Source organism: Gadus morhua, chromosome 16 (genome assembly GCF_902167405.1).
Source record: "Gadus morhua chromosome 16, gadMor3.0, whole genome shotgun sequence".
NCBI classification, from domain to species: Eukaryota; Metazoa; Chordata; class Actinopteri; order Gadiformes; family Gadidae; genus Gadus; species Gadus morhua.
In genome coordinates, this window is record NC_044063.1 from 19,743,448 (window position 1) to 19,770,792 (window position 27,345).

At 46.4% G+C, this 27,345-nt stretch overlaps 1 protein-coding gene across 1 annotated transcript in view; it reads left to right on the plus strand.

Annotated features, from left to right (window-relative positions):
- The window catches only part of dscamb (Down syndrome cell adhesion molecule b), a 131,835-nt gene that overhangs the window by 91,316 nt on the left and 13,174 nt on the right, over positions 1-27,345 (plus strand). Inside the window, exons 12-29 of the mRNA XM_030381857.1 lie at positions 13,282-13,478; positions 14,514-14,610; positions 15,009-15,137; positions 15,362-15,529; positions 16,030-16,100; positions 16,684-16,927; positions 17,630-17,776; positions 19,113-19,268; positions 19,684-19,817; positions 20,262-20,415; positions 20,871-20,988; positions 21,322-21,488; positions 22,116-22,214; positions 23,069-23,257; positions 23,911-24,201; positions 26,037-26,213; positions 26,898-26,928; positions 27,161-27,276. Coding sequence (XP_030237717.1) covers positions 13,282-13,478; positions 14,514-14,610; positions 15,009-15,137; positions 15,362-15,529; positions 16,030-16,100; positions 16,684-16,927; positions 17,630-17,776; positions 19,113-19,268; positions 19,684-19,817; positions 20,262-20,415; positions 20,871-20,988; positions 21,322-21,488; positions 22,116-22,214; positions 23,069-23,257; positions 23,911-24,201; positions 26,037-26,213; positions 26,898-26,928; positions 27,161-27,276 — 2,685 coding nt within the window. The remainder of the gene's footprint in view (positions 1-13,281; positions 13,479-14,513; positions 14,611-15,008; positions 15,138-15,361; positions 15,530-16,029; positions 16,101-16,683; positions 16,928-17,629; positions 17,777-19,112; positions 19,269-19,683; positions 19,818-20,261; positions 20,416-20,870; positions 20,989-21,321; positions 21,489-22,115; positions 22,215-23,068; positions 23,258-23,910; positions 24,202-26,036; positions 26,214-26,897; positions 26,929-27,160; positions 27,277-27,345) is intronic.

Below are 27,345 nucleotides of genomic sequence, written 5' to 3' on the forward strand. Positions count from 1 at the left end.
ACGTTACAAACCCCTCTCTCCCTGTATTTATTTTGCTGTTTCTTGTTGCTATCAACATTTACGTCCTTCTCTCTGCCTATCTTCCTCTGCTATCGAAGTGTTGTTGTTATTCTTCTTGCTTGTTGTGATGCCGTCATTGAGCCTGCTCCGAGGGAGGCGGCACTGAGCATGCTCCGACCTGGAGTGATTGTGCAGAAGCAAGGGCATAGGAGTCACGGGCTGGGTGACTCGACCACACAACCAGCCACTTCTGTGCCTTAGCAGAAAAACAGGACAGGTGCTGTGTGTGTGTGCGTTTGTCTATATGGGTGTATGTTTGGGATTGTGTGTGTATGTGTGTGTGTGTGTGTGTGTGTGTGTGTGTGTGTGTGTGTGTGTGTGTGTGTGTGTGTGTGTGTGTGTGTGTGCGTGCGTGCGTGCATGCGTGCGTGCGTGCGTGCATGCGTGCATGCGTGCGTGCATGCGTGCGTGCGTGCCTGTGTGTGCCACCATATTTGGATACTGCAGGGGCTTATGAGCCCTGGGGAAGCCTGCTGTTTTGGCCTACTTTCCCTTGGTGTGTGGGTGTGTGTGTGTGTGCGTGTGTGCGTTGCGTTTGTTTGTGCGTAAGTTTGTGTGTGAGCTTGGGTGCATGCATGTATCTGTGTGTGTATGTTTGTATGTTGAGAGACGATGAAATGGAGGTTGAAGTGTACCATGCTTATATCGCCATGGTTACAATCACACCGCTCTTCTCAAAGCTTACACAACCCTGGGATACATAATGCATGCCCGTATCTATATGTGTGTGTAAGTGCATGTTATTATGTGTGTATAATCTAATTAATCTGTTATGCTGTTCAAGCAATATTATGTTCTTTTTTTATTTTCATATATAACTTTTTCGTCTTTTATCAGACTTTAATTTGGTATCTTTTCATTCACAATCTAAACCCATCATCTGGAATTGACACACTGCTATTCTGTCTCCCCTCAGGGCTCTTACTTTAGTGTTACTTATGCAAGGATAACCAGTAGGCAACGTTTTCTTTCAACTCCTTCACGGTTGCTGCTGCTATCTCTGCGGCTAACGCGATAGAACAACCACGATACATTATTCATTATTTTCTTTGAGTGGGTGTTCGATGTCGGTGTGTATGAGATCTTCATAATGATGTTTTGCTGATTTCTAAAGCAATCTCCTTAATTTCATTATTCTAGATAACTTATGTAGCAATACAATTTCTCATCATGAATCTTCTTCCATTTCCTCAACAAATGGCCAGACCAATTTGACCATAATTACACTGAATCCAAAGATAATCAAGAGATCATTCTTTGGTAGTAAATAGTTTCATGTTCATATTAAGTCTGGATAATCAGTTTCACGTTTCAATTGAGTCCCCTAAGAGTAATCAGAATCCGAATTGGCTTTAATGCCAAGTAAGATAACCATGTACAAGGAATCACCAATCTTGGTGGTTGGTGCATAACAGCAATAAACATGTTAAAGAAACATTAACATAACACAGAGAGAATAAAGTTAAACCTGATTTACTGTAGGTCAGGAAGAATAATATCAAATAGAAACATTTACCATGAGGACCTAATGAAAGAGTTGTACATTTTGTACAGGAATTGGCAAGCGACGGACCATGCCATGTGCAGATGTCCACAGTGTGAAGTATACAATGTGTGCATTGTGCCGGGAATGTGTCAAGAGAACTGGAAGTCAATGTGACGCAATGAGACACGTGTGAAAGCTTTACATTATGTGACGTGGTGCCAAATGGGACGGGAGTGGAGGGGGGTAGAGTTCATTCATCGATTCCCTCTATGACACACGCCCGCATCACAGCAATAATTACTATTAACAGGGGACAGCTGTGGGTTTCCTATGGCCAAGGGAGGCGTGTTCCATCGCTGGGACCGCCCCTGCTTCCTGTGTGTGCCAGTTGCGACACTAAGTCATAAGGTGCTGGCTCAGTCACTCACTTGTCACTCAGCGAAATATCAAATTTCACGCCTTTTAAGCTCTGACCTCTGGCAGCCAAGCACTCAAGATGCTTTTCTCGCAAAACTGTTCTAGCCCGCCTGAGTGGGTTTGAGAAAGAGAACAGGGTGAGCCCATTATTGGCTGTTGCACTTCACAGCCAACACCTCCACCTCGACCCGCCTGCTTTCTAAGCCTTTGTGTCCGGCGTCCATGCGTCTGTCTGTGGGTACGCGTGTGTTAGTGATAGTGTGTGCGTTCTTTAGAGTGTTGTGCTGGCTAGTGTTTTTGGGTAAATTCTTGTGCATTTCAGGTTCGTGAGAGGGCTAGGTGAAGCTCTTGATTGCATTTCTGCTTCATTTCAATCCGTCAATACTTCAATTAGAATCTGGGCGGAGAACTCAGGGGAACAGCGATGCCTTGCATGGCCTCTTTTGCCTTATTTGCACTCTTGTGCACACACATACACACTCTCGTACAATGCCTCTCCTGCACACATACAGCTGTTCCTTTTCGCTTCTAAAACAGAGGGAAAACCTTTCTTAATTTTCTATTTGTTTGTTTTTTACTCCGAAAAGTATTTAATTTTCTGGCAGCTTTGTCTCCATTAAGGATTTAAATCCCTTGTAACGCCTTCCAAACACGCAATGATTAGCTTTAGCTGAGATTTTAGCTTTTTTATCCGTACAAAATCTCTAGTCAAATAGAGAGTCATCATTTATACACTGTGATGAAACTCAATTACCTTATTATGTATTAAATTCCCTCTGTATGACCATCTATACGTGAATGTCACATACATTTGACAGAGATATGTCATTAAAGGGTTCATTTCAAACACATTGCAGTTAGTTAAGTAGCCTCGTTAAAGCTGAAACACAGAAAAGATTAGTAACACTTTAAACAGATTTTCTGTTTTTCTAAAAAGTCATAAATGCCTATATTCTTCTGTTTTCCCATGCCATAAGATCTCCATGACTAGATCACTCACAGAAGCTAGAGATAATTCAGTCTTGTGAAAGGTCAGAACTGTTGAAGTGAAACCAGCAAGTGCTCCACAGAACTGGTAATTGTTCGTCAGAGAGAGAAGGAGCATTTAGAGGGCACGAGTGCTTGTTGAAACCACGATGGCTTCATGAAGACATGGTTTAGCCCAGTACTTAAGATGTCCTCCTGAATTTCGCCATGTATACTATTGCTCTCCCTCTCTCTCTCTCTCTCTCTCTCTCTCTCTCACTCTCTCTCTCTCTCTCTGGTTGCATGCTGGGAGTTTGGTGGTGGAGAGCGTGGTGAGTTCGACTGAGAGTTTGCGATTTACTCTAACTTTTTTTTATTTTTCCTACTGTGTATTGTATGATTGATTTGTAGTGATTATATGGTTGTTGTTGGTGTAGTTAGGTGAATATCTAGCGGGGGGTTTTTGGTGGACGGGGGGCCGTGTTTCACGGCGGGGATGGCGTCCTCGGAGATGTCTATCCGACATCGAGTGCGGGTTCAGCCCGATCCGTCTGTCCCGGTAGAGGCTGTTCTCCTGGCTGCTGGACACTGTGTGGGACACGCCAACCTGTCACATGCCTCCAGAATGAATACAGGAGTGGTTGTGTTTTTGAAAGAGGAGCGTTTTGTGGCTGAGCTAATAGTGAGCGGCGTCTCTTTGAACGGCGTCTATCTGCAGGTTTCCCCGCTCGCCGTGCCCACCGCCCGGGTTACCGTTCCCGGGGTTACCGTTCCCGGAGTTCCCCTGTTCATTCCCAACGAGGTGTTGGAGCGGGAGCTCCAGCGCTTCGGGAAGATGGCGAGTGGCTTTAGGACTGTGGCTTTACGATGTAAGAGCGATAAGCTGGAGCATGTCGATTAGGAGACAGATGTTTATGTTCCTGAAATGTCCAGCGCAGACGCTAGATGTTTCCTTTAGTGAAACACGGGAGGGGCATTACATGGTGTACGCCAGTACAGGCAGCATGGAATGTTTTCAGTGCGGGGATGTGGGGCACAAGCGGACGGCTGGTCCTCACAGGCAGGCTGAGGGCCGCCCGGAGCCGGGGCCCAGCGGGCCGGCGGAGGAGCGCACTCACACCGAGTAAGGTCTCGCTGCAGCCTGCAGGACATGGACATCCAACGTCCAAGTGCTCTCACGTGACAAAAAGATGGCGGACGCGGTGAGACTCCTTAGCTGTGTCCCAATTCCTCTACGAATAGTCAAATCTCCTAACCTTTATGCCCCCTTTGCTTAACCTTTGCGGAAAACGTCATCGGGTCAAGGAGAGATGAAAATGTGCTTCCTTTCGAACATAGGAAAAGACAGCGCTGTTTAAAATGAATTCGACTCATCTTTTCCTTACCAATGTCATTGCGCGGGGAGTATTGCTGACTAGCGTTTCTACGGTGGAACTACAGTTTTCCGAAGTTGGTCTACAACAGAGGTTCTCAAAGTTATGACAGCTGAGGGCCAATTTAGGAACCCAATATTTGACTGAGGGCCGCCAAAGGAAAAAAATGTAGGCGGGTAAAGCCGTCAGCATTAGCCTGGCACCGCCAACCTACCTACTTCCGCTCAGTTTTCATTTCACTTCAGTACTAGTTCTGGGTCTGCTTCATATGCTTGGGTTCCTTGGGAGCCAGATTTTTGGCTGTCCAATCAGCGAACAGAGGGAATGGCTGAGAACGGTGACGTCAAGGTCGCGCGCCAGTTTCAGTTGTAGTCAGAGGAAAGACAATGGAGAAGGATACGAGAGAAGCTTTTCGGTCTGTTGTGGGAGGGGGCGGCGCCCCGCCGGCTGAGACCGAGGCAGGAGAGGAACACAGCGGACAGGTAGACAGTCAGGCCGAGGAACAGCGAGTTGAGTTAAGCAGAGAAGAAGGGCAAGTAGCAGAGGAGGAACCGGCAGCAGGAGTAGAGGACGTTGGCGGACAAAGCAGCGGGAAAGAGCCGGCAGCAGAATCTGACCAAAGTCAGGCTGCTGGTTCGAAGGTGGGATGGGGAGAGCCGTGTGCTATGGGGGGTGTTGCTGCTAGGGATAAGGAGAAAGAGATGGAGTATGACACTGACTCTGACCTGTGTCTCTGTTGCAGACTACAGTCATATAGTGGAGATCTGTACACGCTGGAGGAAATAAATGGTTTCCTGGATGAAACTTTTAGGAAATCTGTCAAAGTATCTGAGTTTTTTCCAGATGCAGAAAAATTCATTAAAAGTGTGGTAACCTTGCAGAAAGTAGTTGGTGCTGATATGTTGGATGAGAAGAAACGTTTCTGGTTAAAAAAACACATGACAAGGCTAAGGAAGACGATCAAGACTAGAGGGAAAGGTTGAAAAAGGTTAAGAATAATTATGCAAGGTCATGAATGTGTTGCACTGGGGGATTTTCCTCTTGTTTCCTCTACCTGTGTATATCATCTCTGTCTCTCAGTCCTCTATGTATAAGGTAAGGGTCGGCTCTTTAAATATTAATGGTGGGCGGGATCGACAGAAGAGGGCAGTTATTTCAGAAATGGTCCAACAGAAAAGATTAGACATAGTTTTCCTGCAGGAAACGCACAGCGACAAAGATAATGAGATAGACTGGGGTTTGTGGTGGAAGGGCCAGTATGTTCTGTCTCATGGTACTAACTTCTCTGCTGGTGTAGCCATTCTTTTTTCTCCAGGGCTTGATGTTAATGTAATCTCCACCACAGAGATAGTGACAAGGCAGGGCTTTGGTGGTCAGAGTAGAAATACAGGACGTATGTTTTTGTTTCATTAACGTCTATGCTCCGAATCAGGGATCAGACAGATCGGATATCTTTAAGAAAATAAAAGATTTTTTAAAGCATCGTGATCAGAGCCATTGTGTAGTGATGGGTGGAGATTGGAATTGCACTACAGATTTTACACTGGATAGAACAGGAAAGGAACCCCATTTACAGTCATCCACCATTTTATCAAAGGTAATTTCAGAGTCATGTGTCGTAGATGTATGGAGGGTCCAAGATCCCCAGGTTAGGCAGTACACATGGATTAAGGTGTCAGATGGGAACATGAGTGCAGCCAGGCTGGATAGGGTTTACATGTCACAAAGTTTCAGCAACAGGTTATTGAACAGCTACTTTTTACCCAGTATGTTTCACTGACCACCACTTGGTCACGTTAGATTTTCATATCTCACCAACCACTAAATACAGCTCATACTGGCACTTTAATGTTAAGCTGCTTCTGGACAGTGACTTCTGTCAGAAATTTGAGACTTTCTGGGGAATTTGGAGAGAAAGGAAGAGGGAATTTGAGTCCCTAAGTCAGTGGTGGGAAGTAGGTAAGGCACATATACAAATTTTCTGTCAGCAATACACAAGTCATTCCACAGTGATAGTCAAAAGGGTAATTCGGGATCTAGAGGAAGAGATCAGGGGTTTGGAGAACAGTCTGCTCACTCACAGCAGTGAGTGACAGGCTTCAACAAAATAAACAAGAATTAGGTTCTTTTTTACGTGAGAGAGTTAAAGGCGCTTTGGTCAGGTCAAGGTTTACCAGTGTTAGAGACATGGATGCTCCCACCTCTTTCTTTTTTAACCTGGAGAAGTCCGTCTCTCGGACCAAACAAATGGTCTGTCTCCGCCTCCCTGATGGTACGGTAAAGACTGACCAGGGCGAGATGAGGCAGCATGCCGTTGAGTTCTACAGCGCCCTCTTCAGGAAGGAGGGTTGTAACAGAGGGTGTGTGGACGAGCTGCTGCAGGGGCTTCCTCAGCTGGGCTCCGAGGAAAATTCTGTCCTGGATGCCAACATCTCTCTGGAGGAGCTCACTGCTGCTGTGGGTCAGATGGCTCCTGGTAGACCTCCTGGGCTGGACAGACTGCCCGCAGATTTTTATCTGCACTTCTGGAAGTGTTTTGGAGCTGACCTGTGGGAGGTGCTGCAGGAATCCTGTCGGCGGGCGGTTCTTTCGCTGTTACCCAAAAAAGGAGATTTGGCTGTACTTAAGAACTGGAGACCAGTGGCCTCGGACCAGTAGTCCGTAGTCCAGTGACCACGGACTACAAACTTTTTTCAAAAGTGCTTACAAACAGGCTTAAAAAATTTCTGAAACTAATAATCCACAGAGACCAGTCATATTGTGTATCAGACAGATCTATTATGGACAATATCTTTCTTATGAGAGACCTACTTGATGTTTGTAAATACAGCATTGATGTTGGTATTATTTCATTAGATCAAGAGAAAGCGTTTGATAGGGTTGACCATGTTTTTCTTTTTTCCACTTTAAGAGATTTTGGTTTTGGAGAAGGTTTTGTGGCACTGCTGGGTTTGTTATATAAGGAAGCTTTTTGTTTGGTGAAAGTGGGTGGTGGGCTAAGCTTTCCAGTACAGGTTCAGAAAGGCATTAGACATGGATGTCCTATCTCTGGACAGCTATACTCTTTGGCTATTGAGCCTCTTCTGAATAGGTTAAGATCCAGGCTGTCAGGGCTTATGTAACCAGGGTTGCCTCAGCGGCCCTCGTTGGTGGTGTTGGCTTATGCTGATGACATTAATGTAATTGTCAGAGATGAGAGAGAGATTTCATGTTCCTGGGTGATAGTCTTGAGATATATGGAAGGGCATCTTCAGCAAAAGTGAACTGGAGGAAAAGTCAAGCTTTGCAGGTTGGTCAGTGGGCAGACAAGGTAATGCCAAAGTTACCAGGAAACCTCAGCTGGGGAAAGCAGGGCATGAAAGTTTTGGGTGATTTTTTGGGAACAGATGGTTTTCAGAAGAAGAACTGTGTGTGTTATGGAGAGAGTGTGTGCCAGACTGTCTAAATGGAAATGGTTGCTACCTCAGCTTTCCTAGAGGGGGAGGGTTCTGATTGTCTATAACTTGGTTGCCTCGACCCTTTGGCACAGGCTGATAGTTTACCTCCACCAAGGGGCCTGATCGAAGGAATTCAGAGGGCAGCTGTGGACTTCTTCTGGTCAGGGCTACACTGGCTGAGATCAGCGATACTGTACCTGCCGGTGCAGGAAGGAGGACAAGGTCTGGTGGACATTGCAGCGCGCATCACAGCCTTCAGGCTGCAGACATTTCAAAGATTGCTTTACAGGTTTTGGCCTGCCATGGATGGATACTGCCTGTTTGCTGCTGAGGAGGGGTGGACGTTTGGGGTATGATAAACACTTGTTCCTGCTTCGGCCCCAGTCCACGGATCTTACTGGGATGACACCTTTTTACCAGTCTGTGGTACAGGCGTGGCAGGTTTTTACATACCATCGGAAAGCCGTGATGACACCAGGGATGTGGCTTTTTGAGGAGCCCCTGTTGGGGAACCATTTCAGCACTTCTCAGGTTCTGTGTTCTGTCAGCCTGAGGTCCAGACTGAGAGAGGCTGGCTGTGTTAAGCTGGGTCATCTTATGAAGACCTCCATCCCTCATCTGGCTGAACGGATGAACATCAGATCTAATAGACTGCTGTGCAGGTTGGTGGAGGAGGTTTGTGCTTCCCTGCCAGAAGTCCTCAGAGCGTTCGCTGAAGACCGTACTATATCTGATCAATGGGATGATGAATATGAGTATGCCTTTCCTTCCCTGACTGTCTCTCCTGCTGTGGGACAGTGGCAGGATGAGGAGGACATCCTGCTGTCTCTAAAGACCCCAGAGTTGGGAGACTTTGAGTCTCTGGAGAAAAAAGCCATCATACCAGCGTGAAGGTTGCAAACTTACGTTCCCTGGTTGGGGTGAAGGTGTCGAGGTGGACCGAGTTTTTTGGCAACGGATCATCCCCGAGGGGCTGTTGGCGGTCCCCGTACAAACCCCCTGTCGACAAAAGGACAGGCGACCTCCAATGGAGGTTTGTACATGGGGCCATAACTACGTACAGGTATCTGGTGCACCTCAATCCGGTACAGGGGACGGCTGTCCTTTCTGCTCACAGACAGAAACAATATACCATCTATTTATTCAGTGTTCCAGACTGGCTAGACTATACAGACAATTGAAGTCATGGTTTCAGGGCTTAGAATAACTTTTTTCTTTTTGTCTTTTTATCTATGGTCCACACTACTCTGCAAAGAAAAAGAATGTACACACACTGATAAATTTCATGTCAGGTCTGGCCAAATTAGCTATTTGGAAAACAAGGAAAACGCGTGTGAGGGGTGAGGGTCAGAGGACGTGGTTATGATGCTGACCGGGCTGCTGGCAGCTCGGCTCAGGGTGGAGTTTGAGTGACAAAAAAGACAGAAGTCTTTGTGAACATTTGGGGTGTGCGAAATGTGCTGTGTTCAGTCAGAGAGAACGCTTTGTTTCTAAATTTTGGATCTATTTCCCTTAGTTTTTCTGGTTTGAGTTTTTGAATGAATTTGCTTTGATTTAATTTTGTTTGATAATAGCGAAACTTAAGCTGTAAACAGAATGAACTAGGAATAAAGGTCCATTTAAAAATCAAAAAATCTCTCTCTCTCTCTCTCTCTCTCTCTCTCTCTCTCTCTCTCTCTCTCTCTCTCTCTCTCTCTCTCTCTCTCTCTCTCTCTCTCTCTCTCTCTCTCTCTCTCTCTCTCTCTCTCTCTCTCTCACACACACACGTCTCTTACAATCTGGTCTCCTCCTCTTTTCCCTTAACACTCTGTATGTCTGTCCCTGTCCTTCTGTGTTCCTCTCTCGTCCATTCGCTCGCTATCTGTTTCACACCCCCCTCTCCTTCGCCATGCTGCCCACCCGCCCTGCCATGTTTTATGGTTAGGCCCTTTAATAATGCTTGATATTAAAAAATATACATCAACCCAGCCATTGCGACCAATGAAAATGGATAATTAGCTACAGTTCCTTCTGTAAAACAGCATAGCCTAGCCATTTCTTTTGCCTAGCTTTCTGTAGCCCAGCGTAGCCTAGCCTCCTGTAGCCTGGCATTTCATATTCAAATTCATAATAATAATCTGAATCGCTTATTACACACACACGCACACAAACACATATGTACACGCACACATGCACACACCGACGCAGCGCTAGCCGGTGGCGCATGGCCTTTCACCGGTGCTTTTGGTCCGGCTAATGATGATGTTCCCGTGCTACTCAGAGGTCTCTGATCTGGAGCGGAGGAAATCAGCCCTGCTAAGGAGCAATAACATTTGCACACCGGCGGGGGCTGAAGAGGCCCCTATAATGAGACACTCACTTAGGATTCATACTCGCCACGCCAAACCAACCAGCAAACCGCTTTTTTATCCCCCTCTTTTAGTTTTTTTCACCCTGTCGTTTTTTCTTTTCTTTTGTGCATTTAGGCGCGCTTTTATTTTGTGAGGCGGTGAAAGGGTACAGTTGACAAGAGGGAGGGCAAACGGGTGCGTAGGGGGTGGAGGGGTGAATAACAGATGAGGTTCACTACATGCATCAGGAGAAGCCCCACTCCCCCGTCTGGCATGTTTGAGAGGGGGGGGGGGGGGGACAGACCACTCCCTCCCCCATAATTTCTGAAAGACGGCAACCCCCCCCTCCCCCCTACAGCCCCGAGCCTTATGAACAAGGAGTTGCACGGAGCTGGTTGTCTGGGTCCAGGTTTGGGTGTGTGTGTGTAAGTAGGTGACATTGTATCTTTAATGGACCAAGGACATGAGAGGTTCCTCTCATAGGGCAGATCGCGGACGCTTGGAGAGAATGTTTTTAAATTTCCCCTTTAATGCTATAATAATAATAGTGCTAATATTTTTCCTGTGTTAGTGTAATCACTGGTATAAAATGTGTTTGAAAAAGGTTGAATACATGCGAACATCGTTCAAGGTTGACGTTTCACAACTAGCAAATCACTGTAAACCATCTGTTTTGCTTGTAAACCTTGAGGGAGCTCTGCTAATGAATGCATTATTAGCAGAGAGTACAGGGAGATGATATTGTTACTCCACCTTTCACCAGAATCTGATAAGGCTTTTAGCTAAGTCTAGAATAAACCTTATATGACCTGTGTGATTATACAGGAATAGTTAATATGTTGATCCAAAAATATGTGGATTTTATATTTTCAATCCATGGTTGTGTGTGTGTGTGTGTGTGTGTGTGTGTGTCTACATGTGAATGCCTGTGTGTTTGTGTCAAAGAGAGAGAGAGAGAGAGGGAGGGGGAGAGAGAGAGAGAGAAACACGCACACACACACACACACACACACACACACTCACACAGTAGAGCAGGTGAACTTGTCTGCCATGTATGAATAATCAAAGTGGTCTCTTGCTCATCATTAAATCATCGCTATCCTAGTGGGAGCCCAAGGGAGGGAAGAAGAGAGAGAGAGAGAGAGAGAGAGAGAGAGAGAGAGAGAGAGAGAGAGAGAGAGAGAGAGAGAGTCAATGCTGCAGGGGAACATTGTCTCTCTCTCTCCCGCTATCTCTCTCTTTTTATGTCTCTCTTTATCTCACCCCCTCTCTCCCTCCCAGACCATGTAGTGTGCCTGAGATGTGTCATGAGCACCTTGCTGCTCTATGCGCTCGCCCACTTAGCTCCTTGAGACAGATAGACAACACGCACATTCAAATACATATAGAGATGAACATGGATACACACACATGCCCGGGAATCCATTGTCAGATTTACATGGACACAGTTATTCATGGACCACTCTCTCTGACTACTACTATTCTCTACTCTGTTACACACACACACACACACACACACACACACACACACACACACACACACACACACACACACACACACACACACACACACACACACACACACACACACACACACACACACACACACACACACACACACACAGCTACATGAAGAGAATATCTCTGTTCCACTAGTGTCTGCCAAGAGGAGCTGCTATTCATGACTAGGAGCATGACAACTTTGCAGCATATAGTCGACTCTTGACTGCTTACGCTAGGATTCTGGACCAAGCTCTGAGTAATCTTGTTGTTGCTGGAGATGTGTTTCTGCCCATGAAAAATGTAGTTGTTTCTTAAACCAGAGAGTGAAATTGTTGAAGTAATTTGTTGAAGATAATCACAGATTTTCTATTCATGTTTGCCACAAACCACGGAGTCTGATTGAGTCTGTCTGATGAATGGTGACCTTGTCTTAAATCAAACGAAATGAAATGACATTCAAGAGAGCTTTTAAAGCTCTGAACCAGAATAGTCTTGTAAAGGTTGTCCGGTTTGAAACCTGCTCGTAGTGCTAATTGTCTTGTGCATTATTAACTGAATTCTTACACTCTTTCAAGGCCCCAAATTTATTAGCTTTTTATAGAGTTATTCACTATCAAAGAGCTGTGTCTCAACGTAATATTTAGCCTTGGAGCATTTTATATGGCCAAATTCAGGAAAGCATCAACTTGGAATTGTTGTAGTTTTGACTGGAATTGAATGTATTTATTATTATTTATATGTATTTTTTATGTTTGGACATTTGGAGGTTTTCTTCAGGTTTACTGCCTCTACTGAGTTCAATGGAAAGCATGCACGCACACACTCACACTCACACTAGCGCACAGATACATCAGTCCTGCTATAAAAAAAACACACATACACACAGTAGCAGCCCAGACCAGATCTGTTGCTAATGAGCATGGTGTATGGTTACTATGCACAGCCAGACTGACTCCACACACACACACACACACACACACACACACACACACACACACACACACACACACACACACACACACACACACACACACACACACACACACACACACACACACACACACACACATACACACACACACACACACACACACCGATGAGAGTTCAGCTTAGAGTCAGCGCTTTCTTCTTTTACTTCCACTACGATCACTACTTCTACTTCTCCTTCGTTTTCCTCGTCTCTCCCCCACCCCCTTCTCTGCCCCCTTGTCCGCCTCTGAATGCAACCCTCTTCTTACGACTCACAGGAGTAAAGCCGACAGCGGCGCGGAGGGGGGGGGGGGGGGGGGGGTGGCGGGGGGGGGGGGAATTCACCTGCAGGCACCGCCATTCAAGTGTGGCAGTGGCAGTGGCAGCAGACTGGTGTATTCCAGGAGGGCTTCACCTGGGCTCCCTGGGGAGCAGAATCCCACGCTGCACCGTCCTATAGTGAGATGGAGGAGAGGAAGCTGCTGCTGTCGCTGCAGGGCCGGGACATGCAGGCCTCCCTGCTGGACTGATACCTGGTTTAAAATGGATTACGTCTCGTGTGCGTGATATGGATCTATATTTTAAGGGATTTTGGTCGGACAAAATGTCGACGCAAACACGCAGGCATGCATTGACTGAAAAGTCTGTCGATTAAACCAAACATCTTCTCAATGAAGTTGGCGAAACGACAGGGGCGATCACATACATCATCACTTAACGTTTGGTTTTCCCCTCCCCAGTCCCGGCCATGATCACGTCGTACCCCAACACCACGCTGGCCACTCAGGGCGAGGAGAAGAAGATGAGCTGCACGGCGCACGGCGAGAAGCCCATCATGGTGCGCTGGGAGAAGGAGGAGCGCATCATCAACCCGGAGACCAGCCGCTACGTGGTCACCGTCAAGGAGGTGGCCGACGAGGTCATCTCCACCCTGGTGGTGGGTCATCATCCCGCCTCCCTCCGGCCTCGCTTTAAAGTCTGTCACGAGCATCGCGTGTTCATTGACACCAAGTATTAAAGGGGTGATGTTATGTCAGCTATGTTCGTGTGGTTAGCCGTTTCAGGCCGTTTGAAAATCTGCCTTTTCCTGTGTTTTAGTAGCATCACAGGTGGGAGTGTCCACCTGTGTTTCAGTGACATCACTGGTGGGAGTGTCCACCTGTGTTTTAGTGACATCACTGGTGGGAGTGTCCACCTAGATGTATGATGGATAGATAAAAAACCTTTTTCCACTGAATAGTCTGGATCTATCCACAATAGGCTGGATCTATCCAGCCTACTTCTAGGTGGTCGCTCTGACTTGTGTTGTCACAAAAACACAGGATAAAGGCTAATCACATTCACACCTGTGGGCATAGTATCAACCCTTTAATGCTAACACAAACTAGAATAGGAGGGCAGTATACAGGGCTGCAGGCAGCCCCGTCCCAGACAGAAGAATTGATAAAGGGTGTTAGGTTCTCCTTGGGCAAACAGCCGGTCCGGGAAGCTTGGCGGCTAAAGCAAGTGCTAGTTTGCTAACCAGTTGGATTAGCACACGTTGTAGCAACCCAGTTCAACTCTCGCCTATGGTGTAATGCTACATGTCATTCACTCTTTCTTTCTGCACATTCTCCTCTCCAGTCCCATCAATGTGCTGTTGTTATGGACACAGAAGTCCACAGAAAATATCTAAAACAAGCATTGTGCACCCTTGTTCGTCCAGCCAGCCTGTTCTATTTTATGATTTGGGTTCAAATAGTCTTGCCTGTTGAGTGACCGCACCAAGACAGTTTAATCTGATTGAAGCAGCAATGTGACACAAATAACCATCTAGTGTCAGCGAGAGGATAATCATATTTTTAGTATATCAGAATGATTTACTATCTTCGTCAGCATCCGAGAGTATTGAGAAGAGGATGAACAATTGCATTTTTGAGTTTGATGGCTCATATCCCATAATGCCCTGCATGTTTGTTTCACTGTTTGTTAGATCATGCCTACAGTCCGTGAGGACTCCGGATTCTTCTCCTGCCATGCAATCAACTCCTTCGGGGAGGACCGGGGCATCATCCAGCTCACAGTGCAGGGTAAGGCCAGTCTTACAGCGCTGGTGCACTATGGAGAGCACCATGGTACCTGTCTCTGTAGTGGGCTGGTCTCTGGGTCTTGGTATTTGGGTTACACACGTCCAGAGAGTCCTTCTGACGTCTTGTATTCATTCTTGTGTTCATGGATTTAATATTGGATTAATGTGGTTGTTTATTCTGCCGCACACTATGTGTTCCACCAATCTTTCACCTGGGAAATCACCCAATAGACATGATGACATCCTAATATGGCTGGATCTCTCTCTCTCTCTCTCTCTCTCTCTCTCTCTCTCTCTCTCTCTCTCTCTCTCTCTCTCTCTCTCTCTCTCTCTCTCTCTCTCCCTCTCTGTTTCTATCAATCCTGCCCTCTCTCTCTCTCTCCCTTGCCCCTCATGCAGAACCACCGGACCCCCCTGAGGTGGAGATCCGAGAGGTCAGAGATCGGACCATCGCTCTTCGCTGGACTATGGGCTTTGACGGTAACAGCCCAATCACAGGATATGACATCGAGTGCAAGAACAAATCAGGTAAGCCAGCACCACTTTATGTTCTATGTAAATGCAGTCCATTAACCATTTATGTGATACAGTGCAGAGTATTAACAATCAGCAAGAAGTAATGCAATGGGGCCTTTCTATATGCGATTGCATGTTCAACACATGTTTACATATATTACTTCCTTTATCCAAAGACATGCATGTTATGCTACTAAGGTAAGAAGACCTGCTGATATAATGTATTTTCCTTCCAGCATCATGGCTATCAGCACAGGTAACCAAAGACGTGTCGCCCCAGCTTAACCAGGCCACCATCATCGACCTGCACCCTTCCTCCACCTACAACATCCGCATGGTCGCCAAGAACATCATCGGCAACAGTAACCCCAGCAACGAGCTGACCATCACCACAGACGAAGCAGGTCAGTCTGCAGTGAGACAGCAGAGGCAACCAACAATGTAAAAGTGCTATCATTCTCACGTGGACATTTCTGACTGCCTTTCTTCTTCTTTTAAATACTTCTGCATATTCCAAAGAGTCAAATACAAGTGAAGTCAAGTAGAGCAACTAGCTTTTTCATTTTTTTTTCAAAGAATTTGATATTTATAATTTGAATAATTGTTAGTGCCCACTGTAACATATTTGTGACACATTAGCACCATCTAGTGGTGCTAATGACAGCCATCTAGTGCACCATCTAATGGTGCTAATGTGTGGTATTTGCGGTGGAAGAACAAGTGATGTCATGTTTTTTCTCCGCCTCTGTAATGCTTGACACATTAATTGTAGCTGATGTCAGTAAATACAGAGGAGGGAAAATCTTTGAAAGGACTTTTACTTTGTCAAACAGGAAGTGACACCTCTTGAACATTGTCACCTTGTGGTACATCAATAATGCTGAATGTCATGCTTGGTCTCCAGCCCCTGACGGCCCCCCGCAGGACGTCCTTCTGGAGCCCACCTCCCCGCAGAGCATCAAAGTCAGCTGGAAGGTACAGTAGCCACTGACATCATAACCATCCATTCTGTGAGAGCAATAGGGCTGATATATGAATACCCACAATGCATCAAGGGGAGTTTTTGCTGGTGATACTGCAACCTATGGAGAAGACCAAAGAGAGGTGTTCTACTGTACAATCCTAAATCAACGTAGTTATACAGTACACTAGGATAATGAAAAATGTTCACGGATGAAAAAAGCTTTGGCTGTCTCAAACCCGATAATGTCTCCCAACAATTATCGATTAATTACTAAGCCAATGACCAAAACAACCTTACCACCATCATGATGATTGCCATCCCCATGCTCCCAAAATGGAGGCCTGCCATTGCATTTGAATGTTGCAATGTACAGCCCCCTATCGTGTAGTCTAATACGCTAATATATTAAAATAACAATACCAATAATATGACATTGAGTGCAAGAACAAATCAGGTAAGCCAAGAATCCAGCACCACTTAATGTTCTATATAAATGCAGTCCATCTACCATGTGCAGAGTATAAACAAGGAGCAAGAAGTAATGCAATTAGGCTTTTCTTACTATACCTATATTAAAAACAACATGCTCCTCAGCCGCCGCCGAGACACCTGCAGAACGGTGTGATCCGGGGCTACCAGGTGGGCTACAGGGAGTACAGCCCCGGGGGCAACCACCAGTTCACCATCATCAGCATGGACACCACCGGGGACACCATGGAGAGCATCCTGCTGGACAACCTCAAGAAGTTCACCCAGTACAGCGTGGTGGTGCAGGCGGCCAACCGGGCCGGCACGGGGCCCTCCTCCCAGCAGGTGGTCACCAAGACCCTGGAGGATGGTGAGGACGTGGGCTTTTTATTTTAAAGAAGTGTTGTATCGGTTTGTGACCACTAGAGGGCTGATGCGAGTCCAGACCAACCATGGGAAGAAAACAGTGACATGGACGGGATTCTTCATTTCCATGAGGCAATATTAGTACATTTAACGAAGTTGTTCACTACGGTGCAGCAGGGTTTGATATCCATGCTTACATCAGTGGGGACATTGTGGATTGTGTTAAATAACATCAGGCTGGTGGCACTGTGTGAGTAGGACAATGTGGCCCGATGTTTAGAATATGATTTGTATAATACTTGATTGATTCTAGTGCAATGTGTGAAGAAAGTAATTTCTGTGATAAGAAAAACATCCTCTGGGCATCGGACAAATGACATTAGACCAAGAGAATCTAAAAACGCTATGCTCTTTATGGCCAGTAGATGGTAGTGTTGTTGTATAGTATTCATGAACACGAATAAACACCTGCCTATAGTCCCCCATTTGTCCCCATTTGTTTCTTCAAAATTCCAGAATATAGCCTTATTTATTGAGAGAATAGTTTTTTTATAAACGATTCTTAGGCTACATACATTGCATTTAGTAATATCCGAATAGCCTTACAACACGTAGCCTATACATACTCCTCACTCTATTCTCCTCAGTATCTTCAAGGCACCATCAAAACAATGCCTGTGTGTATGTGCACCTGTTCCCCTGACAGTGCCCTCCCGGCCCCCCGAGAACGTGCTGGCCGTGGCCAAGTCCCCCGAGGTCATCTCCCTGTCCTGGATGACCCTTCCCCGGGAGGCCCTCAACGGCAACCTGCAGGGCTACCGGGTCATCTACTGGGCCAACCTGCCAGATGGAGGTACAGTAAACAGACGCACACACACACACACACACACACACACACACACACACACACACACACACAAACACACACACACACACACACACACACACACACACACACACACACACACACACACACACAGACACACATATAGACATACATATAGACACATGATTGCACACACAAGCACACACACACACACACGCACACACGCACACACACACGCACAGACACACACACACACACACACTTGAGCTCCATTTGTTAGTTATTGGTTGTTATCCCCATCTTATCCACTAGGGGGCACTGCAGGACCAAGGCTCAGTGGGTACCAGCCCTTTAGCCCTGTAGCTCTCTGGACTGTGGTTCACTTTATTGCATTCTAGTAATGCATGACATGGTAAAATACATATCCATTTCTGAAGGAAAAGCCCCAGAGCCAATAATGCACATTTAATCAGAAATGACCAACACCATGTTCTTCTGAAAGGGTTCACTTAATATAGGAAAACATTTCCGTTTGCTTTACCAGTATTGCATTTGCACACAAACACACACCACCACACGCACGCACGCACGCACGCACACACACACACACACACACACACACACACCAAACACGCACACACACACACACACACACACACACACACACACACACACACACACACACACACACACACACACACACACACACACACACACACACACACACACACACACACACACACACACACACACACAAACAGTATAATATACAACATCATATCATTATCGTGTATAGTGATTGGTTGGTATTTTTACCGTATCTGTTGCATCAACGGACCAATATCGCTGAAAAACCTTCACGATTTTGGCGACACTATTTCAACAATATATTTGAATTCAGTCTATGTCTCTCTTTCTCTATGGGTTGTTCCCCATAGGCCCCATAGGATTGATTCAACCTCCATCTTCATCATCCATAATTCACCAGGCAATAACTCTGCACGGGCGGCCCAATGCTGACGGTCACACTGGTGAGCCAGATAGTCAAGGACAGAGAGGGACAGAGGAGCAGAGGATCAAAGGGAAAGGGGAGAGGAATACTGGAGAGGGGAGGAGATGTATGAGCCCAGCTAACTAGGGGGAGTGAGACATGCACTGTTAACAGCCTCACTGCATCTTCAGTAATAAATAAAGGCAATTATCACGACAAAGAGGTCGCTATTTTGTATCAAACTTTTGTTTGTGTTGAAACAGGTTACAGGAGATATGGTCTCTGTTGAATGAAACACAAGTTGAACTGATGGCTATGTACAAATTGACAATTGTACGTATTTGATACCCTGGTCCCTCTGCCCCGCCTCAGAGCTGGGCGAGATCCGCAACGTGACCACAGCCCAGCCCTCCCTGGAGCTGGACTACCTGGAGAAGTACACCAACTACAGCATCCAGGTGCTGGCCTTCACCCGGGCTGGGGACGGGGTCCGCAGCGAGCAGATCTACGTCCGCACCAAAGAGGACGGTGAGATATGATGAATGCCTTCATGCAGTGAGATCATGGACTTGACGCATGACATGATTTTGATGTCACACAACAAATCGTAGAAATATGTTCGGAAAGGTAGGTCAACGGGTCATTTGGCGGGAGGGCCGATCCGCCAGCTGATCTAGCTGACTAGATTAAACTCACACAACACAAAGCTGACAATCAATATTTTATCATTTTGGATACAATCCACACAATTATCATACAAGAAGGTCAAAATAGCACAATGTGTGGAGTCCATTATACCACAGAGGGCCAAAGCCTAAAATGCATCCACACCGCCTGACTGATTGATTGATTGATTGATTGATCGATTGATTGATTGATTGATTGATTGATTGATTGATTGATTGATTGATTGATTGATTGATTGATTGATTGATACTTATAGTTCCTGGACCCCCTGCCGGGGTGAAGGCCGCTGCCTCCACCAGCTCCGTGGTGTTCGTGTCCTGGCTCCCGCCGCTGAAGCTCAACGGCATCATCAGGAAGTACATCGTGTTCTGCTCAAACCTCCACCCCATGGTGCGTACAGCTCTCTGAACCCAAGGTGTTAGAGCTCTCTGAGCCCCAGGTGTTAGAGCTCTCTGAGCCCCAGGTGTTAGAGCCCTCTGAACCCCAGGTGTTACAGCTCTCTGAGCCCCAGCTGTGGCCATCACTGCTGGATAAGGAGACGGCGTCGGTCAGTAAGATCTAGTGCTGGCTCAGGAGCACTTTGATGTTAGTGGAGCACCTTCAAAAAGATTGAGATTGGAGATTATGTTGAGATTCTTGCACAGTTCAATGGAGACGCAAACACCTTCAGAGCGAGCCATGCAGAAAGTCCTACTGCACATGGTTGCTCTTTTTATGGAGATGTTGAAAAAGCTTCAGATTAGGCGGTGCGTTCAAAATCAGTGCGATGATTCAACGATGTGTTTTCTTGACATCTTCATTTGTTAACCCCACGTCTCGTGTGTGCCTCCCTAGGTGATGAGCGAGTTCGAGGCCTCTCCGACAGTCTATTTCTACAGAATCCCTAACCTGGCCCGCAACAGGCAGTACAGCATTTGGGTGGTGGCAGTGACCGCTGCCGGCCACGGCAACAACAGCGAGAAGATCACCGTGGAGCCCCTGGCCAATGGTAATCCTTCTTTTTCTCATTGCATTTCAGTTTCCCTTTGAAAGTAATGTGGTTACATGACAAATGGTGTCCTCACAAATGCATGCCTTGGTAAAACGTATTCCCCAACGGGCCTGTGTGACTATATGACCTGTCACACCGTGACAAAGTCTTTTGGACTTGTGGGTTTGTAACTGATGTGATTGTAACGGAAATGTAGATTTCTCTGTGGGGTAGGACTGATGGCTAAATCCCCCCTTGGCCTCAATGTGTGTGCTTGTGTGTGTGTGTGTGTGTGTGTGTGTGTGTGTGTGTGTGTGTGTGTGTGTGTGTGTGTGTGTGTGTGTGTGTGTGTGTGTGTGTGTGTGTGTGTGTGTGTGTGTGTGTGTGTGTGTGTGGGTGAGTTTATTGATGTGTACATATGGACATGTCTGCATGCTTCATGTATGTTTATGTACCACTGGGATGCCCCTCAGCTCCGGCCCGCATCCTGACCTTCAACGGTACAGTGACCACACCCTGGATGAAGGACATCGTCCTCCCCTGTAAGGCCGTGGGAGACCCCCCTCCCACCATCAAGTGGCTCAAGGGAAAGTAAGGAAGCGAGCGGTTCCCTACGTTACAGTGTGATATCGTCACTGTGTGTTTAATTCATCACCACGGAACATGGGATATTTATTCATGGGATAAATTAAAAAAAGATGTGGTCGTTTAATTTGTAGTTTGCTATGGTTTCTCTCTTCCTCCCTCTGGGTTTTAGATCTGTGTGTTGGGAGTTAAAATGGACTGTAAACCTCTGGGAACACAGCTCTTATGTAGATCTGCAAGGAATACAGATTCTACGTGTATCCTTGTTTTTTGTTTGCTTATGTTTGTTTGTGTGAGTCCAGTGGAGTCATATTTATTCCTCTTGTCTTCTGCGTCCAGCACCAACGGGACCCCTAGTCCTGTCCTGGTGGACGGACGTAGGAGCGTCCACGTCAACGGTAGCTTCATCATTCGCACTGTGAAAGCTGAGGATTCTGGGAACTACAGCTGTGTGGCCAGCAACAATTGGGGCTCAGATGAAATCACGCTTAACCTGCAGGTTCAAGGTAGGATGAGCTGACGTCACGAGACGCTTTGCTAAGTCTTACAACTGGGGAGTTTATTTGACTAGTTGTCAGTTCTGACCGGCACACACTCTCAAATTCTGATAGTTACCACTACCGTCTTTCATTAGTCCCATTGGATCATTTATAAGTAATTACAGTAACAATAATTCTAACAACACACATTTGTAATATAGAACTCAGTAGTACACAATTTATATTATTGTAGTTAATAAATATTCAATATCAATATAGATATGCATAGATTGTTCTTAGACTTACCTGGAAGTCATGTAAAAGTTTAAACAAAAGTGTCTGCTAAATTTCTAAATGAATATGAATGTAAAGACAGTAAATACACAGTTCCCTTGCCATACAAGATCCCTATTAGAAAAGTATCAGGGTACAATGGCAATGGTACCATCAAAAGTGGATAAGAAAGTTCAATTAATTAGAATACCTGCATGTGACACATGATCTTCATGTGACACATGATCTCTCTTCAAGAAAAAGATGTGTCTTAAAAACAATACTGTTAAGAAGTTTTGAAAGTTTTGAAAGCTATGTCGAATACCTTCCTAAGTAATTGGCGACCGGTAATCTCACAAAGTCATCAACTCCTCTCCACAGTCCCCCCTGACCAGCCACGCCTTACCGTTACCAAGACAACCACTACATCCATCACGCTGTCTTGGATACCGGGGGACAATGGAGGGAGCTCCATTAGAGGTTAGTATGACACAAGCACACACACACTAACACACAGAATTACACCGATTGTTGGATTCTCTAACAACCCTCCCATTCACTTTTGTCATTAATGACAATCTGACCTCATGTCAAACACTAGCGTTTAATCCAAATTCCCGGTGCTATTTCATTGTCCCGTGTGACCGTTCAGGGCTTTCCTTCGATACAGCTTGGAAAAGTGGCCGGTTGGCAGGATTAAAAAGTAACGGTGACGATTAGATGTGTTGGAGCGGAAGATTAAAGTGCTCCATCTTCGAGGGGGAACCAATCACAGCGGCACAATCACAGCGGCACAATCAAAGATGCGCTGGCGATTTATCCTTGTAGCTAATCGTCGGGCACAAGGCGTGTTCTCCCTCCCAGAGTAGCAGCTGAGGGCCATTCCCACCTCCCTCCCCGACCGAGGGGACACTGTTCTGTCGGAGTCAGGCATCATCCATCACTGGACAGGAACTTCACCAGATGCGAACTTTGAATTGTCGTTTTGTTTCAAAGTTCATGAATGTAATCTCACTCGATAGGATATAAAGATTTCCAAGTGCATTAGTAAAGGAGTTTTAAACACGCTTATGCTATAAATGATGTATACTTACATCATCATATCAGCCCTACTAATCCTACATCTTTCAGTTGAATGATATTGTTAAATTTTTGACTTGGAAAATTAAAATGCCCAAATTAGTTGTGTACTGTTTATGTTTCATTCAGTATCTGCATGATCGCTCTCTTTCTCTCACTCTCACTCTTTCTCCCACTCTCTCTATCCTTTTCTCTTTTCACTTCCCTCTGCCCTTTAACCCTTGACCTCTGACCTTTATCCCTGACCCTTGCAGGTTACATCCTGCAGTACTCCGAGGACAACAGTGAGCAGTGGGGCAGCTTTCCCATCAGCCCCAGCGAACGTTCGTACCGCCTTGAGAACCTCAAGTGTGGCACCTGGTACAAGTTCACGCTCACGGCCCAGAATGCCGTGGGGCCGGGGCGGATCAGTGAGATCATCGAGGCCAAGACTCATGGGAAAGGTAATGAACGCCAAACCCTCTCCAATGTTATTCAGACGGCACACTACTCCTCAGCACAGCAGCCACTCTCCTCGTAGATTCATTAAGGCTCAATCTCACCGGAAGGTTTAAAGTCTAATTCTAAGGTTGTTTAGAAGGATGAGTCCTAAAGCTATGAAAATGAGGGATCCTATGGTTCAACACACTTTGAAGTAATCATATCTGTTCTTTTGATCAATAGGTTTGGTTCCATAATTGACATACATTCTATAGCGTTCAGAAAACATGTCGATTACATTTTAATTGAATGGCTATTATTTGAGTTTAATTGTGGGAAATGGCCAAGCAATCCGTCAGCTATTAGTTAGATTATCCTTTGCGTTTGCGTTCGTCTGCTTCTCTGTGTCAAGTGTAGACCACTATTGGCGCCAATCAGGGCATCTCTCTCCTGATTGTTTCAGGGAAGCATTATAGCTTGTCAATCAAAAATGTGTGACATGCAACATTACTCAATGATGGAGAAACCTAGGGAGGAAGGGAGAAGAGGGGAAAATGTGTCTTATGGGGTATTTTATCTTCAGAAACTCAGTCTTTTCTGCCCCCTCTTGTTACAACATTCAAAATGTGTGATTCTTCTGCTGGTGCCTGACCTCCCATCTCCCTCCGCCCACCAGAACCCCAGTTTGCCAAAGAACACGAGCTCTTCACCAGCATCAACTCCACCAGGGTCCGGCTCAACCTGATTGGCTGGAACAACGGCGGCTGCCCAATCACGTCCTTCATCCTGGAGTACCGCGCGGTGGACTCGGCCACGTGGACCACGGCGCAGCGCACCTCGCTCACCAAGAGCTACATCCTGTACGACCTGCTGGAGGCCACCTGGTACGAGCTGCAGATGAAGGTCACCAACAGCGCCGGCTCGGCCGAGAAGAGGATCACCTTCGCCACGCTCAACCCAGACGGAAGTAAGGCTCCGTCCGATTGGCCGATAACCCTGCTCCAGTCATACCGGATGGAGGGGTGGGGGGGTTGGGAAGGGGAAAAGTTATTACTGAGTTTGAGCCTTTTCACTTAACTTTACCCATTTTACAATATGCATGATAACATCTGGAGGCTTGGTTATTTTTAATACTTTGTATACAATGTATTTTGGTCAAGAAGCATATTTTTGTTATCTTTGGTCAAGAAGTACCAAGTTGAACTTTGATGATGGAAGGCTCTCTCATAGGTAGAACGGGGGATGGTTTCATGGTAGTTTGACCATGGACACAAGCAGAGAGCATCTGTACGACTTTAAACCCTTTTGGGGTCGTATCGAACTCTGCTTCCAATATTCAGGGAATGATTTGTACCCAGAAAATACTTTATCAGCAAAACATCCTCCCCTTACATTTCCTCGATTTAATCTTCGCTGCCAGGAATAACAATTCTTCAAGAGTCTGTCAGATTGCACTGACAGTGTTGGGAGGCACGGTGTGTGTGTATAGCGTGTGAAGACGTCTCCCAGCGAGGCAAGGCGTGTATTTACTGCGGGGACCGGTGCGGTTTCTCTGAGGGATCGTCTGGGGTCCCTGGAGGGGAACGGCAAGGCTCTGATGTAGTACAGCTTGCTCTATTCTGTCTCTTCCGGAAGATTTGTACCACTTGAGGGCTTTGTGCTCCAGCGGGGACGTCTGTGTACATTTTGTACTCACGTTAGTGCGTGTGTGTGTGTGTGTTGTGTGTGTGTGTGTGTGTGTGTGTGTGTGTGTGTGTGTGTGTGTGTGTGTGTGTGCGTGTGTGTGTGTGCGTGTGCGTGCCCGTGTGTGTGTGTGTGCGCACGGGTCTGGTCCTTGTGTGTGTTAACAGACACACGTTTGTGTGCATGTATGTTCATGTGTTTACACATGTGTGTGTGTGTGTCAGTGTGTGTGTGCACAATGAAACCATCTGTGATTGGCGGTTGTAGTCAGTTTGGTGGCTGCTCCCCACTGTCCGAGCTCAGCTGCAGAGGGAACGCCCAGGAGACTTGTAGAGTACAGCCGGCCTCCCCTGCACCTGGTGCCTCGCTCGGCCCATCCTAGCCCCCCTCCCCCTCCCCCTCCCCCAATCAGCAGTCAGCGTCAGGCTGCAGCTGACCTGAACTCTTCGTGACAGAGCAGCGCCATATGGTGACCAAAGAAGTTGACCAGTCGCAGGCGCTAGATTAGACATCAATACAAAAGAGCTGTTTCTTAGTATTCAAATGTATTGTAATTGTGTTTTATTAAGTTGTGTGAAATGTGAAAAAGTATGCACACGGACATGCGTTTGCTGCATTTGGCTCACGCATGTGTATCTATTATCCTATTCTTCTGTTCAGCGGATAGTATGGTGAGGTTGAGGGTGTTTGAGGTCTTTGAGGTGTCCTTAAGGAAGAGGCCTGAACCCAACCTGCTCCTTGATGATGACATGTATCTCAGATTCACTGCGAGTCACGTCGGACAAAAGCAGCACACTAAATACAATGTTAACACAGTGGACTTACATACTAGGGCCTCAACTGCTTGACATTCACCAGACTCCTATGCACTCTTTGTGGTCTTTACGGACGGTGTAGAATGATAGGGCGGTTGGCTGGAGAAGAGAGGATTGACATGTTGCACAGGACCACTAGTGGGAATCGAACCTGGAACCCTACAATAAATACTACCTTCACGGTTATCGCACTAGCCCCAGCGAGCTGCCCCATTGACCTATTTTCAACCAACTGAAATTGAATGGCATGCTGGGAAGTGTAGTTTTCATTCCATTGCGTCGTGTCCTCTTCCCCTCTACCTAGGTACAATCCCCCCACTGCTGAACACGGGGGACCCCATCTCGGTCAACATGTCTGGGAGCGGGGGCCTGAAAATGGTGGTGACCATCACGTCCATTTTGGTGGTGGTGGTGCTGGCCTTCATCATGCTGATGGTGCTGAAGAGGAGGAGGAGGGAGCAGAGGCTGAAGAGACTCAGAGGTCGGTCACTTTTACACACTGGACATGGGGTGCTGAGATGAGCTGTCATTAGCTGTAAATGTTCAGTGAGCATCAGGTCGATTTGGTGCTTCGATCAAAGCCAGTTTTGTGTCTTAAGTAAATGAAGTAAAAATAGGCATTCAAGAGTAGCGTGCAATAAATGCTTGTATCGATACACTTAGCTACACATTTACCAACACATCAACAACACATACATAGTGGCGGGCTGACATAGTTAGAACACTATGCAATTAAAATGCCTTAAAACTAAAGTAGAGGTGCACCAATTAAAGTTAGCGAAGCAGAAATTAGATGCAATGACTTTACCCTGGTAATTAAGAGGAAACTTCAAATAGAGAGAGAGAGAGAGAGAGAGAGAGAGAGAGAGAGAGAGAGAGAGAGAGAGAGAGAGAGAGAGAGAGAGAGAGAGAGAGAGAGAGAGAGAGAGAGAGAGAGAGGGGGAGGGAGGGAGGGAGGGAGAGAGGGGGAGAGAGGGAATGTTTGTGTGTGTGTGTGCGTGTGCGTTTGTGTTTGTGTGTGTGTGTGTTGGAGAGAAAGAGTATGTTTGTGTGAGAGAGGGAGTCTGATTAGTTTCTTGTTTGCTTGATATTTTTTCTGCAGTGAGCTTGTCAACTTCTATTACTTTTATTTACCACCCTTACTAACTCTTTGCTGACTTCACAGATGCCAAAAGCCTGGCAGAAATGCTGATGAGGTACGTTCGGCAAAATCTACTGCTTTAAGCAATAAAAGCAACGTACAATGCAGCTGTGCACATCACCACATACCAGACACACTATCCCTGTGGCCTTTCTGGAACAACGCCGTGCAAATGTTTGCTGAGAAATCGGATTAGATTCCGATTTTCTCCGCGCAATGCAGTCACACCAAAATACAGAAAAACAACAACCTTGAACTCATGAAGCTCTTCCTGTTGATCCCTCCAGTAAGAATACCCGGACCCCCGACACGGTGAACAAACAGCAGCAGACGTTACGAATGCACATCGACATCCCCCGAGCGCAGCTGCTCATCGAGGAGAGAGACACAATGGAGACAATCGGTGAGGAAGGAGAAGTTTGGCTCGGCAGAGACGCCCGTTCGCCCTCCTCGTGCGGCGCTGGGAGCCGTG